We start from the raw sequence: 18,462 nt of genomic DNA on the forward strand, positions 1-18,462 counted from the left end.
CAAAACAACTAAATGCAAAAAAGCCGGGAGTAAAAATGCACTGTCTGTTCTTCCCCTTGTTCCGGAGCCTCCCTCTCGGTCACAGGCACAGTTGGAAGCCAGTCATGCAACCCCATGCAACTTCTGAACTGTGTCCCAGGCAGCTGCACTAGGAGGACCTTTGACAAGAGGAGGAGCTCAAGGAACAAGAAGAGAAACACATCAACCCCTTAGGGACACACTGGCCATTCTAGTCAAATATGGTTAATAAGTCAATAAAAGTCAATATATACATCAAAATCAATATGGTTCCCAACACCTGTGGCCCGACATCCAAATTTTGTCACTGCGTGACACATATTACACTGGAGACCGCAAAATGGGAACGAGCCTGCCAGTCAAAACCCAGGCCACAGTGCCCGCCGCGCTCACGGAAAACTGAGATGCGCCTGCAGGTCGAACCACGGACAGGGGTTCGGAGAGCAGCGTAAAGCCTGGGTGGCGGCCGAAGCTGAGGTGAGCTGTCCTGACGTCCAGCTGCCAGTCGTCGGCAGTGGCCCAGCCTCGCTCCCAGCCCACAGATGCTCCGTGTGCTGAAGTTATATTCCTTCCATCGGCTCGTTCACGTGAGCTGGTGCACCTCTGCTTTGCTCTTGGCAAAGGGGAACCCGCGAGAGTCTCCTCATATAGATGCATATAAATATATCTCCCTATATTAATAATATTGTGGAAACACTAAACACAAAAACACAAGAACATTTAAATCTAGTCAAAAACGGCAGAGGATGTGGAGTGCAGTACATGAAATTATTATTTGATTTCTTAAAAGACTTGGAACTGTTGCAACAGCTTGGCTCAAAGGCTAACATTTTCCAAAAGGTATTTGTCTCATGAACTGGCAGGTAAAAAAAGGAACCAGTAATATTTTACTCCAGTTTATTTTCTAATGGCTGTATTTCACTCACAAACACTTAGCCATCCTCAAATGTAGATGGGTGCATTGGAAAATGTATGTTTCTTTTTCTTTTTCCCTTAGTAATCTGAAAAACATCGATGCCAATGGGTTTGTTCAGAAAGCAGTAAACGCTTCCAATGTGTATGAAAACATTGTCAAGTATATAGAGGAAGCAAACGCTACCGCAGAAACTACACTTAACTTTGCGCAGAGGGCTGATGATGTAAGTGTCTGATGGTTGCCAACACTGTCTCTATTAACCTACAGTACGTATTTCAGGATGTGAAATGACTTCAGAGTAGATGCTGTAAAACTGTTTCACTAGGAATAACAACACTGAAGAATCAATCATACTGAAAGGATCATGAAGTGTTTCAGTCAATAAGATTTGTCTTAACCCACTTGGCCGAGGGCTGACCTCCTGGCCAGAGGACGAGGAGGCTGGGACCCCCCTGCAGAGTGAGGGCTGACCCAGGGGCAGCTGCAGAGGGGGAGGTGGGGTGGGGTCTGAGGCAGAAAGACATGTAAGGAAGAGAAGGGGGCTATAGTATTTCTAATGTTTTAGGTGAGGAGAGCATGTCAGGAGCGACTACGTATTACTGACAACAGAGTCTAATTGAACTTGGCTGTTGTCATCCCTCCCGAACTTTCGTTATAAACTCCATTTAAACTACTTCATGTCCCTGTCCTAGCAGGGTTCATGCTTCATTTCTCAGCTCCTCACAAACAAAAACAGATCTGTACACCTTGACACCTTTACATTCAGCAGAGCGTTTCTGTGGTTTCTATACTGCAAGAAGGAATCAGGACCGGAGCTGTCGCAGGCTGCTGCCATGAACGTTGTTGTACTTTTTCTTCACATGATCTTCCCTGTTTTAAAGGCAATATCGGGAATCACAGCTGAGGTCGGCTTCAATAAACAAAAAAGCCATGAGGTCTTTGTAGGAGCCACTGACGTACAGACAAGACAAGATGGTAATTTCCGTTTTAGACTTTTATGTTATACACATGGTGATTACGTTATTGTTTTAAAGCATGTTTATTTAAAATCATTATTCCTGAATAGACAGTGAATGTTTCATTTGTGCCTATTCGCTGAAGTGACAGCATAAGATTGGTTTTTGTTAGCTCTTTTTATCTCACCCCGTTGTCTGTATTAAATACCTCTTACATGTATCGCTTTCTCAGAGTCAGAAGCCTCGCTGAGTGACAACAGGAAATATGTAGATGAAACAAAGGAGACAATGAGTGAAGTTAGACAAAAACTGTCAGAAGCTGTAAGTCGACTCAATACCATTGATAAAGGTAAGGGGTGTTGGATTATAGTTTCTTCCAAATGCTGTCCAGCAACTACAGGAATACTATGCTATTATGTTTTGTGACAAAAAGTGAAGTGAAAAATTGGAAAAAGTGTTATAAATATAATAAGTTCCTTGCATTTATAGAATGTTTTTCATCCCAGAGGATTCCGAACTTGTATGAGCTATTAAATTATCCATCTATCATTAGAAAGCTTGTTATTCCTGGCTAGGGCACCAGCAGCCCAGAGCCTGTCCTGGAAGCATAGGGCACATGGTAGAGCCCTGGGTGGGACACCAGTCTATCTTAGAGTCATGGTTTTTACAAGATTTGTCATGGATATGTTAGCACATTGCGAAATGTACAGTATGTGCTCTTTGAAAATGAATAACTACAAAAAGCAACAGCACTGCCACTGTCTTCAATTTCTCAGTAGGCTGAAGTATTATTATTGTGTTACTATTCAGGGCTCATAAGAATGGGTTGGGGGTACTGCGGAAAATTAAGAGGTGCCACAGGGGTGTAGCAATTAGCACTCATACGCCATGGGCCTTGGGTTCTAAATACTACATTAGAACCTAAGTTCTAATAGTTTAACCAAGGTTGGAGTGCTTACAGTGTGGAGCTTGTATATTTTCTCCCCATAGTGCAATGAAGGGAAATGTTTGGACATTATTGGTCATATGCAGTATATGTGGACATTAAAGGAACATCTACACCAGAATGGAAATCTTCAAAGTATACATTTATTCAAAGAGGACACTATTAACACAATGGGATTAACATAATCACTTCTTTAAGGTTCTGAATCAGTATAATAATAATTACACTTACATAGCACTTTTTCTGGACACTCCACTCAAAGCTCTTTACAGGTAATGGGGACTCCCCTCCACCCCCACCAGTGTGCAGCCCCACCTGGATGATGCGACGGCAGCCATAGTGCGCCAGAACGCTCCCCACACACCAGCTCTCAGTGGGGAGGAGAGCAGAGTAATGAAGCCAATTCATAGATGGGGATTATTAGGAGGCCATGATTGGTAAAGGCCAATGGGAAATTTTGGCCAGGACGCCAGGGTTATACCCCTACTCTTTTTGAGAAACACCCTGGGATTTTTAATGACCACTGTGAGTCAGGACCTCAGTTTTATGTCTCATCCGAAGGACGGCGCCTGTTTACAGTATAGTGTCCCCGTCACTATACTGTGGCATTAGGACCCACATAGACTGTATAGTGAGCACTCCCTACTGGCCCCACTAACACCTCTTCCAGCAGCAACCTTAGTTTCTCCCACCCAGGTCTCCCATCCAGGTACTAACCTGCTGAGCTTCAGTGGGCTGCCAGCTGTGAGTTGCAGGGTGATACGGCTGCTGGCAATATATATAATATAAACATTACCATCACATGTGAAAGCTTCCTCGAAGAGCACGAGACGTCCTTCATTCATTTTCATTACCATTAATCTTTAAGGTTTTTAGCTTTAACTGGCGTGTTGTTCAACACTGAACTTTCAGCAGTTTCTCAGTTTTAATTTTTAATTCAGATGCTCGGGCATACTGTAATGAGCTTCATCTCACTCGTTTCAGGAAAGGAGTAAGACAAGCGTACAGTACACGTTGGAAACCAGGGTGTTATGTCTGTGGCATTACTTTATAGCTGAAGCAAAACTTTTTTTTTAATGACAGTTAATACGGCACAGCGCCTGACGTTTGCAAGAGGGGTTGCGGAGAGTACCCTGAACAACACAGCTCAGGTCCTACAGAGTATCAGTCCCGTCAATGCTGAAGTCCAGGAGTGGGCGAGAAACCTGAACAATTCGGAATATGACACCTCTGCATACAAGCTGGCAGTGAACACAGCAGGGGAAGCAGGTAAAGTACCTCTATATTCTCCATATTTGTAACTGTGGCAAAGACTTAGTTGTAAAAAGTAACAGATAAGTTAATTGTACTACTGCGTCTCTACAAAATATGTACTGTATGAGTAGAAACAGTTTTCTTTATGGTTTAAGTCATTAGTGATAAAATGGGGATAGATGATATGTTATTGACAAGAATAATCAGTTCACCTTTTCTGTATTTGTTCATTGAAAACTACAGTATAGGTAGAAAATATCAAAAGAAATTAAAGACTTTTGTGTGCTTTTACTTTCACAGATTTCCGTGAAGTGTTTTGACGGATATTACAGAAAACTTTTGACCTAATATACCTGAATTGTCTTCTGCTATTATAATAGAATCATATTGTCACATGACAGAGGAACACTGTTTGTGATTCATTACATCACAGATATATTCTAAAAGTTACAATTCTGACTATTTGATCTGTCACTGTTCCTGCTGTTCCTGAAAAGGAGTACTTGTGTAGAAGTGTGCACTAAAAATCAGATTAGTGTCTCTGAATATCAAGAGCTGTTCACTCTCTCTTAGCAATCTGGGAGTTTAAAATGAGTAAATCATGTTTGAGGCTTTTCTTCTTCTTTATTGGAACCCATGCTCACCTGCCGTCTTGATTGTAGTGGAAAGCCTAACAGAGATAGTCCCCGAACTGCTGGATAAACTGCGAGTAGTGGAAGAGAAAAAGCCCGTGAAAAATATTTCCACCAACATCATGAGAATCAGAGAGCTCATTGCCCAAGCTAGGAGTGTAGCCAGAAAGGTAAGCTACAAAACATCCCATCACTTTTCCGTGGCCCAGAGCACATCCCAAGAAGCAGGATACACCCTGGACAGGACGACAATTAATCGCAAGGCACGCACACACACACACCAGGGCCAATTTTACAGAAGCCAGTTAACCTAATGGCTTGTCGTTTGACTGTGGGAGAAATCCAGAGGTCCTGGAGGAAACCCAGCTGATCATGAACATGGAAACTCCACACGGATAGTAGCCCAGGTCTGGACTTGAGCCTATGGCTCTAGTGCAGCAACACATCAATGCTAACCATCGTGCCAGCATCATATCCCAGCTGCAAAACAGCAAAAGCAAAACATTCTCACTGATCAATTCTAGATGTTGGAGTGAGGAGCTGTGTCAGCGTGTGTTGGCTGCAAAGGAGCAAGTAAAGGTTAATTCCACGCCGAAAAGTCGAAGGAAGCAAGGCAAAGTTTTGCCTGCTGACGCACCTGAAGAAGGCTCAACAGCCAAAATCAGTGTGAAATGAATTTTTATTTGTTTTTATTACAACCCCCTGAAAAGCTATATCGTCTACACGGAGTGCATGGAAACTTTAAAATTTACTTCTGAAAACGGTTACACGGTTTCACTCCGTCTTCACCATTAGTTCAGTGTAGTGGGCTTTGTAAATGTCACCATGCTAATAAAGAGACAACTGTTGGTGGACGTGAAATTAAATTTAATATATATATTGAATCAGATATATTGTAAGGTAATTGGCAGTTAGGGATAAACAGCCATTGCCTTTTGTAGAACATTGCCAACATTACAATGTTTTCTCCTTCTTTGTAAATCAGGTCCAGGTCTCCATGAAGTTTGATGGTCAGACAGCTGTTGAAGTCCACCCTCAGACAAACCTTGAAGAGCTGAAGACTGTCACTTCCATAAGTTTATACATGAAGATAGAAACTGAAAGGGAGCCTGTGCAAAACAGATTCATCTTCTATCTGGGTAATAAAAATGTAAGTCTCAACTTAAAAGGTCTTTTACAGACTTGTAAAGTTTCACTTGATTATGGACCTTCACAACGTGTAGTCACAGTAAAGCAACAAATACATGTTCTTTGTACGGTATCTAGAAACCCATTTAAAAGTATCCCAATGCAAAGACTTTGAGACAGTACCTCTCAACAAATGCAATAATCTTAATTTTTGCCTCTTTAATCTACATTTTTATCTTTTTCAATCCAATTTATTTTACATGTATTATATATAAACATTTAACCCCTTTAACCAATACAGGCTTGCGGGGGAGCTGGAGCCTATCCCAGCAAGCAACAGTTGCAAGGCAGGGTACACCCTGGATGGGACACCAGTCCATCATAGAGTGGGCTGACACAAATACAGACACAAACACTCACACCAGGAGCCAATTCATCTACCAGCATGTCTTTGGACAGGGAGGAAACTGGAGCACGCAAACACAGGGAGAACATGCAAACTCCCCACGGGCAGAACCCCAGTTCTGGAATTGAACCCAGGGCCCCAGCGCTGTGAGGCAGCAATGCCAGCCATTGTGCCACCATGCCTCCCACCAACATACCTTTAAATTAATTGGGCAATTTTGTAATTGATCGTATCAAATAAATCTCTGTGAGCTCAGGTCAGAACAGCCCATATGAGGAGGAGATTGTCAAGCAGGCTGTCCATTACATTGCAATATTAGCTTTAGACCCTGACCTTTGAGGACCTGCAGACATGCTCCTCCAACACCTCCTGCCTGCTAGTCATTCATCTCCTGACACACTGCAGGCTTCACAGTGTATCGCAGGAAACAGTTCAAATAGTGCATTCTAAGCCTGCATGTGACTGAGCAGGGGAGTTGTGTTGTTATGAGTTTGGAAGCTAATGCAACCCAAGCCCTGGAAGAAATTGGGATACATTGTAATTAATTACTCATACCTCTCCAAGCTAATTCTAAGGTTATTTGCTGCAGTTTGTGTTAGTTAGAATACACTGGTCATGGTAAAAAAAATGTATTACTGTGCATAAACATGGGGTACAAATACCAATAATCATACTGTAAACTCAAATTTCAGTGACCTCTTTGTAGATTATAGGATTCATAATTTAAGAAGATCAGTAAATATTCCATCCCGATGCTTGCAATCCTGTTACCTATGAACAAATCATAGGAAAAATTCATGCTTGAAGCCCCTTACCTTTTCTTTTCACAGGGAAGAAAGGACTATATGGGCCTTGCTATCAAGAACGATAACCTGGTCTACATCTACAATCTTGGAAGTGGTGATATCGAAATCCCCTTGAGTTCAAAGCCTGTCAGTACTTGGCCCCCTTCTTTCAACCTTGTGAAAGTGGAAAGGTAAATGTATTGATATTTATCATGTGCCAGAGATTCCGTAAAATCTTTGTTTTTATTGAATTTCCACTAGGTCTGTGTAAAGCATATATGGGTATAGTTCCAAAAAAGACTAATATACAGTATATAGCTATTATGCTGTTTTTAACGTCTGGGAAAGGTATTACTGAAAAGGCTGTTCAGAAACTTCAATACTCAAGATCAAGGCTAAGTATGCTGTATCTTTATGTAATGCTAATCTTATCTTTCTTGCCCAACGAGGGGATACACGTGAAATCGACAGGGAAGTGCAATTAAGACCCAAGATCAGGCTGCACATCTTTACACCAACAGTGGTGGGAGTTTGAAACAAGCCAATTCCTTAGCTTCTTTCAACAAATAACCAGACGTGAATTTTGGATAAATGAGATACTAATGATCAAATGACCTACAGGTAGCTGGGCTGAATGGCGTCCTGTTGTTTTTAGCTGTTCTTGTTAAGTACTGTATAAGTCCGTCTCCAGAGCTTCCCAGTGCAGTTCTGTGTACTGTGCTAGATTTTTAAGACCCCCAGCTTCTCTCTTTCACTCTTGCCTTGGGTAGACCAAAGTAACTCTAGGACACACCCCCCTTCGTCAACAAGAAGAGGTGCCAGATTGATAAGGGTGTGACTCTGACGGATCGTGACAACACTCTTGGTCTTCCGGCAGGCTCGGCAGACATGGGAAGGTGTTCTTCACTGTACCGAGCACTGTCAGGAGCACGGCCGAGCAGAAGTTCATTCAGAAGGGGGAAGCTCCTGGGGTGGAGTCTCTGTTTGACCTGGACCCTGACAACACGGTCTTCTTTGTCGGGGGCGTTCCTCCAGACTTCAGGGTACAACTGTTGCTCTACCTGCAGTGCGGCTGGGCCACTTCACACCCAGATATAATCACGGGACAGAAGGCTCCTCTGTGTCCCCAAGTGTCGGTCTGCCTTGGCATTGGGGCACACACATCATACACAATTTCACACTTTATTATTTGCCACCACCACCAACACAACAACAACAACAACAACAATGATAACATCTTTTTCAAATATCTTTAAAATCTTTTTGATGCTGTTGCATATGGTTGTATAAAGCAATACTGTACTTTAAATTGTGCAGATGTTGTTCCACTAAAAAGCTGACTGTTATTTTATTGGATCCTTTAAACACGTACTTAGGACATTTCACTCTTGCTGCTTCCTTTTTAAAAAATTGCTGTAACTTCAAGACATTTGTGTGGTATATATTGTACATCAAAGACATGTACAGCACAGTATGTACAGCCTGATTCTGATACCGTGTGTTAAAGGATCAGTCTATTTTGAGCATATTTTACTAGAATCAAAGGTGAGGTTTTTCTGCTTTTCTTGAGGAATTTATAGGTTAATGGTGTGCCAAAAGAAAGCCTACAGTATTCTCAGGAAAGCTCCAGGCTAGTCACAGCATTTTCAGTGCCCAAGAAGGTTCTAATTAATTAAAAGCTTGCAATCACTGCTTCTCAGCAGTTATCTTCCTCAACGGCCACAACATTTGCCTCACTCACAACTGCAAGCATGGATAATTTTTCTTTCTCTGTGTTTAGCTGCCATCCAGTCTGAACCTTCCCGCTTTTGTTGGATGCATTGAGTTGGGCACAATGAACAATGAGGTGATCAGCCTGTACCACTTCAAGCAAACACACAATATTGACACCACAGCCACGCCTCCTTGTCCCAGGTAAATCAGATACCGTTTCATTTGATCTTTCTCTGTTCTTTCATCAGAGGAAAAAAAAAACTTCAGTTATACCACCATCTATGAAAACAAAGCCCTGAAGTTGTCTTGTCTTCCTACTGATTATACCTACTGTACTTTTCTTTCCATTTCTGTTCTGGCAGAAACAAACTCGCTTTTGCACAGAGCAAAATAATCAGCTACCTTTTTGACGGAACTGGCTTTGCTCTTATCAACAATATTGGAAGAAGGGGAAAATTTGGAGCTGTAACACGATTTGACTTTGAAGTGAGAACCGTGGTGGACAATGGTCTTCTCTTGTTGATGGTCAATGGGGTAAGTGCAATGCCAGATACTTTATTCTCATCTTTACTATGGTCACGTAATGGGATGTAAATCGAGATGAAAGGTTGTGCCTGTTTTAGGAAAGGAATTCATGAAATAAAAGTTTCCTGTGAATGTCTCTTCACTGTAAACTTTTTGCTTTTGAAAAAAATACTTATACATTTAACATTTACTGTATTTACTAACAGAATGGACTGTATCGCCCAATAGGCAAAGTAGGTTTCATGGAAAAAATAAGAAAAAAATCTAACAGTGTTTTTTTTTTATTATACAAGCTGTAACAAAGATCTCATCTTGAATAAATATATGTAAAGCAAGGATATGCTATCTGAAAAATAATATTCAAGATAATTTTGATCACCCATCTACCGATTGAAATCTCTACACCCATGAAAATGCTTCTGCTAGAGAGGCTGTAAGGACCTTAGTCTGGCTCTGCTAAAAAGCAGCTCCAGGAAATACAGCTGGCAACTGTTAAAAAAACAATGTCAAGTCTCTCCCATTGTTTTTCCAGACCAATTCCTTCATACTTGAGATAAAGGATGGCCTATTGAGCCTTGTTTATGACTTTGGGTTCAGCAAGGGTCCTGTTACCCTGGAAAGCAACTCAACAAAACTGCGAATTAATGATGCAAGATCTCACGAGGTAATTTAGAACATTATGTCCAAGTTGTAATTTTGACACATGTGTTGTATAAAGACATAAGTATCATATATTCAGTGCTTTATGCAATTTCTTCAGTCTCGTTGAAGTAATGCATTTGTGTTTAAAGGTTAATATTGTACAGTACATACTGTACTGTATGTAGGATCTATCAGAATGAATGATAATAAATTAGAGGTCTTAAACCATCCCGAATCACTTATCCATCCACCCATCCATTGTCAGTCCACTGCTTATCCAGATGAGGGCTGAGACAAGCAGGAGCCTGTTCTGGAAGAACACAGGAGCTCTCCCCTCAGACAGGACACCAGTCTGTAGCACTCAGACTGTAGCACCCCAACCTCCTGAGACAGCTGCCCCCAGCACCTCAGGCCACGCTGCAGCTGAATAATGCCAACGTAGACATGTCCAAAATAAACGAAGTTCTTACAGCTTCTGTCACACAAGCTCCATTACAGTCTATGCTTCATAAGATTCTCACAGCTTGGGGTTGAATAAATCGAGAGAAACAGGTTGGAGGAAACCCAGAGTGTGGAGACTCCACAAAGGTAGACTCCCGAAGCCTGCAGTGAACCCGCAGACCCTGGAGGTAAAAGACCGCAGTGGGTGCAGCCATACCACTGCACCGTCACCACTTGTATTTGCACTAATGTACTGAAAGCATGGTGCTGTAGTCTGCTGTTGTGATCTTGCCTGCTAACCTAATGCGGGTGATTGGGTTCATGTTGAAACTGCTTGCTCTTAAATATATAGGTTGTATCGCTTTCATTTTAAGTTAGAATGGCAATGCCTACAACTAATGCCTCAGAGCCCTGGGGCCCTGGGATTGGGTGTGTTCGTGTGGGATTCCTCCAGGTGCTCCGCTTCCCTCCCACAGTTCATAAACATACCGGCTGCTTAATTGGCTTCTGGGAAAATTGGTCCTGTGTGAGTGTGTTTGTGTCTGTGTGTCTGCCCTGCGATGGGCTGGTGTCCCGTCCAGGATGGCCCTGAAAAAGCCGCTAGAAAATGGATGGATAGATTCCTACAACTACTGCACAAAGTCATGGTTCCATTGACTGTACTATGTACGTACTATGTATAGCATAGCATGGTGGCTTCATAATGAATTAAACCACTCTGTTCTCTTTCAGATTTCTGTCATTTATCATCAGTCAAAGAAAGTCATTTTACTGGTGGACAGAAGCCATATAAAAACTATGGAGAGTGAGCAGAAGCAAATGCCTTTCTCGGATATCTATATTGGAGGAGCTCCCTCCAGCATCTTAATGTCCAGGTATACCTTTTTCAAACTATGCATCTTAGAAAGCCACTCAGCAGAGAGCAGAGTGATCAACACTTTCTATTGTCACCTGCAATTTCCCTCACGGGATCAATAAAGTATCTATCTATCTGTACATGCTTCATTAGAACTATTTTCACTTACCCGTGTTAATGATATTTCAAGTGAAAAGCATTTCACAATTAAAATCCTTTGTAAATTTTGGTAATGTATTTCGAGAGCAATATACAAAACTGAAACTGTTTTCCTGTGCCTGGTTAGCTGTGTCATGAGTTTTAATTGCATTGAACAACTGACAAAGGGAAGGGACGTGTCCAGTAATTTGGTTTGTGCTAAGAGCAAAATTTCAAGCGCTCTGAAGAGTATGTAGCGGAGCTAGTTCGGGCACGGTGACGTCATCGCCCTCCCTGCACGTAGCAGGGACCTCAGCTGCCTGGGCTGGGGGAGGTCTCCTTTAGCTCATGCAGCTGGTTCCCTGTTGCATTACGCCGAAGACCCAGGTTCACGCCCCAGGTGTTGCAGGACAAAATGGGCGGCAGAGGGCACGAGCCCGTGCGGAACCGTAACGGTCACAAGTAGCTTCTCGTGCTGTCTTGGTGGCACAAAATGATTGCGTGACATGATACTCTCTGACTTGGCTTTTTAAATTACTTGAGTAGAAGTGATTGATCAAGCTAGGGAAGCAGTGCTCTTGAGTGTCACCTGTGGTAAAGGTGAACTTGTTCAGAGTTCAGTTGCCCATCCTTGGTCATGTGAGTGTAGCCAACAATGGCCAGGATGGCCTGAGTGGTGGCACCAAACTGATCATCGAGTGTCATCAGGGCATGGTGAACTCAGCACTATCTGTCCCGTGGGCTTGCTGGGCTTAATGTGGGAAAAGTGTCACATGACTCCACGGGACTCAGAACGGTGTGCCAAGTTCTCCCAAGCAAGCCTGTGGCAGGAAGCCCAGTCTAACACACTGCTTTCAAAATGTCAGCTTGTTATTTCTATGCTGCACTTCACGTTTCTGCTTCGATTGCTATTCTTGCCCCAGACCTGAACTATCTGCGCTTGTGGGCCTGAAAGGTTGTCTCAAAGGCTTCCAGTTTCAGAAGAAGGACTTCAACTTGCTGGAGGAGCCAGGCAGCATTGGAATCAGCTATGGGTGTCCAGAGGAATTATTTGTACGTGTGTCCAATAATATTAGTGTTGCATATACCGTATGAGGAGTCACAGCTATATTGCACACATACACATATACAGTATATGGGATCTCATAGGTGACCACCACAATTAGGAGAATACTTGCAGCCAACTACACTATCTAGAAATTTTAAGGAGCTAGGAATCTTCTACACATAACAGGTTCTTTGTATCCCACAGCACCACCAGTGCACCCACAGGCCAGCACAGGAGAGTCAGACCTCACCATTGTAGCTTACAATTTCAGAGAACTAAAATATTATTAGAGGAAAAGTTTCCGCAAGAGACACACACACAAAACAGATGCACACCATGGTCACCGAATACTTAACCAAATGTTCCCAATAATAAAATCAAGCAACGCCACTCTCCTGAAATCGGCTCGGTCCTTTATCCCGGAGCACGTCCTTCCGCGGCACCGAAGGAAGAACAAAAATATTGTTTCAGTTGTCCTAAATATCCTCTCAGTCCTAAACTGCATGCCCCATTATGTATTAATTCAATTCAATTAAAGCTTTATTTTCCCCTGGGGGAAATTTGTTTTACAGCAGAGTCCTACACAGCTATAAAACAAAAACAGACAAACATTATCAACAAATGATATAGTATAAGAGTGTTTCAGGAGATAAGCATTGTTTTACATTGTTTGAGACTGAGATTGGAGAGAATGAAAGATTCCCTGTGTCTATTACCTTTATACCTGGGGACAGAGAGGCATCTCCCACAGTGTAAGAGCAGTGTAAATTCACAGTGGAGACGGTGTACCTCACACTCCAATAATGCTCTTGGCCTTCTTTAGGCCCCAGTGTCTGTAGAGGACATTTAGGTTAATTTGATCTGCCCCATTGATTTTGCAGCTTACAGTACATTCACTATTCTTCCTAGACTATTACAATTAATGGTGATGATGTTACCAAACCAAAAAGTGAGACAGTAGTTTAAAATGCTTTAAATTAGTAACTTACAAAAAACTTTTAAAATAGTTTTGTCTGCCTAAAGTAGCCGAGTTTCCTAGGGAAAAAATGATTTTATGCAAATTAAACCAAATTTCTGTTTGGATTGGACTTTGGAAGCCATTCTTAAATGACACCTACAGGTATAAAGCTTTGTTGAGCAAAAGAGACAGGTATTTCAAATACAGATTTTTACATTGTTACAGATGCTCACATTATAAACTTTAGAAGCTGGAGGAAAATGTAATAATTTGATTTTCTTTTATTGTTTTTTACTGTTTTTGTACTTTACTATTACTTTACTATTTACTATTGGTTTTGCCATTAGCTACAGTCAGGAGCAGGATATTGTTTTTAACGTTCTGTTAATAGATCACTATTCAAAAATTGAAGTTTTTCTTGTGGCCTATTTTCAAGGCTTTAAAGAGAGGTTGTTTTAATGTTGATTCGTGTTGCTATTTCTGTTATTTCTAATCTTTGACAGATGTCCCATCAAGCATATTTTAAAGGGGAAAGCTTCTTGAGCTCCAGTGCAAAAATTTCTCCATTTCACAGTTTTGAAGGAGGCTTTAATTTCCGAACTCTGCAGTCCGATGGGCTTCTTTTCTACCACAGTAACGGGGTACGTCACTTTTTCTTCTCAACATCTCTCTACTGTTCCAGTGCCACTTTAGTCTCAATGCTTTACCATGGGCTGGGCTGAATATTGCGTTACACTCTCAAACCATCACACGACACTGCACACTATACACTTAAACAGGCATCTTTTTTATAAAGGCATATGCTGTTTTGCACTAGAGCAGCTTCAGAGTGCCCTGCAGGACATTTAGCATCAGTTGGATGCATGATGCAGGATTCAGTGGCTGCATGGCAAGCTCCCAGGTCCCCAGAAAGTCACAGGGCTTTGCTCTTGTGAGGCAGACAGAAGACCGACTTAAGCTCGCCCAACCCTACGCAGTGCTCATTCGGCTCATGCTTGAACCAGCAATATATGTATAATAGGAGTTCAACATGCAAATGTTTACTCAGAAAAGTCTTATATGTATTCCTTGTGAAAATAAACCAAAGCAACTTTATATAATTCTTTGCTAGCCTGATGAATTTGCCATCTCATTGGAAAACGGAGCAATCATTCTTAATTCCAAAGGAGTCAAAGTACAGTCTGATGAGAAGCATTACAATGATGGGAAGACTCATTTTCTTGTAGCATCAGTCACACCTGAAAAGTAAGCCTTGCATTATTTTTACGTTTTACCCACTTAACACTACTTCAACAACGACTGTTTCTCAACAACTGCTGTTGTCATTGTCAGTGTTGCTGTTTTTATTTATGTGATTCTTTGTCTTGTTTTATAATTGCATCTTTTTTAGGTATCAGTTGATAGTTGATGACAAAGATAAACAAGCCAGAAGTCATGCAGGTTCCTCACAGTCAGCAGCCTCAGCACCAAACAAATTCTATTTTGGAGGGACACCAAGCAGTCAGTTCTTGAATTTCACAGGCTGCATTAGCAATGCATACTTTAGCAGGTATGTGGTTCATGAATCATTGAGCACATTATAGATAGTTTTTACATCACAACCCTCATATGTTAAAAAAAATAGGGGTTTTATTTATGAATATCAAAAGTAAAAGTAATTTTTACAGCAGTGGACCAGATTGGCTTGAATGGTTTGCATCTCAGTAATGACTAAATATGTTTTTTTAGTTGGATTTGATGAATTATGCAGATAATGATGTGGCTAAGAATGCAGGCTTATTTGCTTTAAATGCTGGGAATGTTACCTTGGAAACAAATTGAAGCTGTTGTGTTTAAGATAATTACCAGAGCATAACAGTGCTCTCTACCTTGTAGGCATGACAGAGATATAGAAGTCGAAGATTTTCTCAAGTATACCGAGAAAGTCCAGACTTCACTGTATGGCTGTCCAATTGAGAAACCCCCTGCTGCACTGCATTTGAAACAAGGAAGAAATACTTCCAGATCAAAGAAGGGCAAGACAAAGAAGGTAAAAACAGATTTCACCACCAGCTTGTACAAACATACTGTACGTTTATCTGTTGTAGGATTTCTGGTGTATCTAATCTAATGGAGTAACTGCTTAGGTTAGCAAAGAGGGCTGTGGCAACCAAGCTGTTAGCGGCAGAACTGGTATAAAAAAATGTACCATCAGGAATATTTCAATGGATTTTCTGTAGCTGCAGCAGGTTTAGTCCTCCGGCTGCTTTGGTGTTCATCTCAATTCTCAATTCTCCATTCTCCACAATACAAGATCTCCTTTCTCCACAATCCTCCATCCTCACCACTTTTTCCAAGTCCCTTGGCAAGCAGCTAATGCCAATGGGAGCAGCTCAGTCTGCAGGTTCCTAGTGATCACCTGACAAGGAAGTGATTATTACCAGAGGGTCATCACAGACTTGGATGGAGACAGGAGTGCATTTCAGCAGCTCTTATTAGGACCCACTTTCTCGTCCTTTTTCTAGAGGAGAAGCTACAAAAGGTACCCTAATGACCCCTGCGATTTGCCAGGCACCTACAGGCTTGCAGTGACATCAAGAGCAACACATGTCTTTTCCAGTTGTCGCTGTACCTTCTGCATATTGCAGTAAAGCTTGCAGTATAACAAAAGACAAGTGGCTCTCTCATTCTCTGGTCTTTTGGGCTACAGAGGTCATTACAGAGGGCCGAGACATCAATACAAAATTTGTGATTCCAAATTTAGAATAAAACAAGTATGATAAAACAAGTAATTGGCAACTCCAAAAATGAAAAAGGAATTAAACAGCCATGGAATTTCAATGCTTACTGAATGTGTTTTTTTTTAAAAGGTGGGTAGAGACAAATTGAGCATTCCACACGATCCCATCAGCTTGAAGATCAGCCCAGAAGAACACCCCGGGTCAGAGGAGACACACTGCTATCTGTCAAGCCAGCCTAGAGCCACCCTACACGCTCATCACTATGGAGGAATAGCAAACAGCCGCCAGGAGTATGGCAGCATTCCACAGTTCTTCAATGAAAGGTGACTGTGTTTCTGCCACAGAACCGCTCCTGTCTGACCAGATGGCTTGGACACTTTATCATTTTAAAACCCCTTCTCATTTATACCCCAGAGTTTCCACTAAGCATTATCAGGTTGTTGCGACAGGTTGACACTTGTAGGAAAGATATGCCTTAAAATGCAATGCGGCATTGTCGTCTGTACTTCAAGCAATGGAACGAAAAGGCTGTAAACATGGAAATACTTGAAAAAGGGGCCTGTCTCATGATATACACCCCCTTTGCTTTCTGGCAGGTCTGGGGAACTCTCCTTAATCTGTGGGCAAAACCCAGAAGATCTGTTGTTTGCATGGGTAATGACTTGCTGATATTCCTGTGTTCTGGCCTGTAGGTCCCACTTCTCCCTCAGTCTGAGGACTCACTCCTCCTTTGGGCTGATCTTCTATGTGTCAGACGAGGCAGAGGACAACTACATGGCTCTGTTCCTCGCTCACGGGAAATTAATTTACACCTTCAACGCTGGAAGCTCTAAGCTGAAAATCAAAAGCCAGGAGAAATACAACGATGGCATGTGGCACAACGTAAGCCAATCTCCCTGAATATTCATAGGCAGAGATTCTACCACCAGCAAATGACTTAATAGGTCTAAAGTAGATAGATTGGGTATCTTTGATGGATTATCTATATTTAATACATTTTAATATTAAATGGAATGCATTGGGAATGATGGATTTCCTTCTGCGCAGGTCAGTGACAATAAACTCTTTCCTCCCCATTACTGTGATTCATCCCGCAGGTTATTTTTACCCGCAGTGGAAATGAAGGGCGTTTAATTATTGATGGTCTCAGAGTGCTAGAGGAGCGCATCCCTACAGCTGACACCCTCTGGCGCGTCGCTGGCCCGTTTTATGTGGGGGGGGTCCCACCTGGGAAAGCGCTGAAGAACATACAGGTACAGTTTATCCAGCAAGACAACAGTCCGGCGTATCGGGCAGAGCACGCGGCATTCTGCTTGTGATATTTCACATTCCAACACCAAAACTACTGTATAATTGTTCTTTAGTCATATTAATTATGATCATAAGCAGCGATTCTGGTGATTCCAAAACAAAATTAGCCAATTAAAGATGAAAGATTCTACTTTTTCTGTTGGTATCAAAAGAGCGTTAGTTTCATTCCGGAAGGAGTATTTCTTCCTCAGTCATTTAAAAGGTCATTGTAGAGCGGGGAGAAGACTGAGAAAATAAAAATGTAACTCACTACATAGGTGGATTCAACAGATGTTTGTTCGTGAATGTTGAATATTCAGATATTAACAGTAAGTCATTTTCTTTTTTTAAAGAGCTGTTTTTTTTAAGTGCGGAAACTCAAATCTAATTATTTAGGGTCCGTGGTATACAGAAGAGCATTGCTGCCATCGAGGGAAAAAATATTGCACGTGTATCTTGTAATTACAAGAAAATTATCTCATTATTACAAGGTAGTGAATTATCTTATTACTATCAACTTACATATTTACTGTATCATAATAACAAGATACACATGAAGTATTTTTTCTTTTGTACCAGCAAGGCTCTTCCAGAATTTTAAATGTTTTTAAACATTTCTTGAACGCAACGTAAATGGTGCTCTTTATTCTTTATTGCAGAATGGCTTATTTAAATGAACATTTTTAGACGGTGTATACCCTACTACAAAAACAGAAGAACAAACATTAAAATCTTAAAACAGCAGAACCTGAAACACTATAATTTTGAAAGCAAGGGTATAATGTGCATATTGAACGACCTCTACTCTGCGGTGCTGTCTTTCAGAAAAGCTCTGTATACAGCTTCACTGGCTGTATAAAGGACTTCCAGCTGAATGGAGAATGGATGTCTTCAATCACACAGACATTTGGCGTCACACCTTGTTTTGAGGAACCTTCTGAATCCGGAACGTATTTCTCAGAGGACGGGGGATACTTAGTTTTGGGTAATGCACAGCTTTAGTTCAGTGCTAAAGTAAGCTTTTCACACTATCTCGTGAAAACATAAACCTGTTTAATATACACAAAACTGTGAATATAACCAAAAATGA

General features: G+C 41.6%; 1 protein-coding gene across 1 annotated transcript in view; it reads left to right on the forward strand.

The window, feature by feature from the left end:
- Window positions 1-18,462, forward strand: part of lama4 (laminin, alpha 4) — a 48,643-nt gene that overhangs the window by 25,474 nt on the left and 4,707 nt on the right. The window contains exons 16-36 of the mRNA XM_088905411.1: window positions 1,016-1,157; window positions 1,816-1,909; window positions 2,123-2,239; window positions 3,920-4,105; window positions 4,753-4,892; window positions 5,708-5,872; window positions 7,087-7,232; window positions 7,919-8,084; window positions 8,822-8,955; window positions 9,117-9,288; window positions 9,812-9,943; window positions 11,095-11,237; window positions 12,280-12,409; window positions 13,866-14,003; window positions 14,474-14,607; window positions 14,753-14,911; window positions 15,238-15,391; window positions 16,212-16,405; window positions 16,775-16,964; window positions 17,180-17,335; window positions 18,198-18,357. Of these exons, the coding sequence (XP_088761537.1) occupies window positions 1,016-1,157; window positions 1,816-1,909; window positions 2,123-2,239; window positions 3,920-4,105; window positions 4,753-4,892; window positions 5,708-5,872; window positions 7,087-7,232; window positions 7,919-8,084; window positions 8,822-8,955; window positions 9,117-9,288; window positions 9,812-9,943; window positions 11,095-11,237; window positions 12,280-12,409; window positions 13,866-14,003; window positions 14,474-14,607; window positions 14,753-14,911; window positions 15,238-15,391; window positions 16,212-16,405; window positions 16,775-16,964; window positions 17,180-17,335; window positions 18,198-18,357 (3,152 nt within the window). The remainder of the gene's footprint in view (window positions 1-1,015; window positions 1,158-1,815; window positions 1,910-2,122; window positions 2,240-3,919; window positions 4,106-4,752; window positions 4,893-5,707; window positions 5,873-7,086; window positions 7,233-7,918; window positions 8,085-8,821; window positions 8,956-9,116; window positions 9,289-9,811; window positions 9,944-11,094; window positions 11,238-12,279; window positions 12,410-13,865; window positions 14,004-14,473; window positions 14,608-14,752; window positions 14,912-15,237; window positions 15,392-16,211; window positions 16,406-16,774; window positions 16,965-17,179; window positions 17,336-18,197; window positions 18,358-18,462) is intronic.

Source organism: Atractosteus spatula, chromosome 2 (assembly GCF_055471065.1).
Source record: "Atractosteus spatula isolate fAtrSpa1 chromosome 2, fAtrSpa1.hap1, whole genome shotgun sequence".
Classification (NCBI taxonomy): Eukaryota; Metazoa; Chordata; class Actinopteri; order Semionotiformes; family Lepisosteidae; genus Atractosteus; species Atractosteus spatula.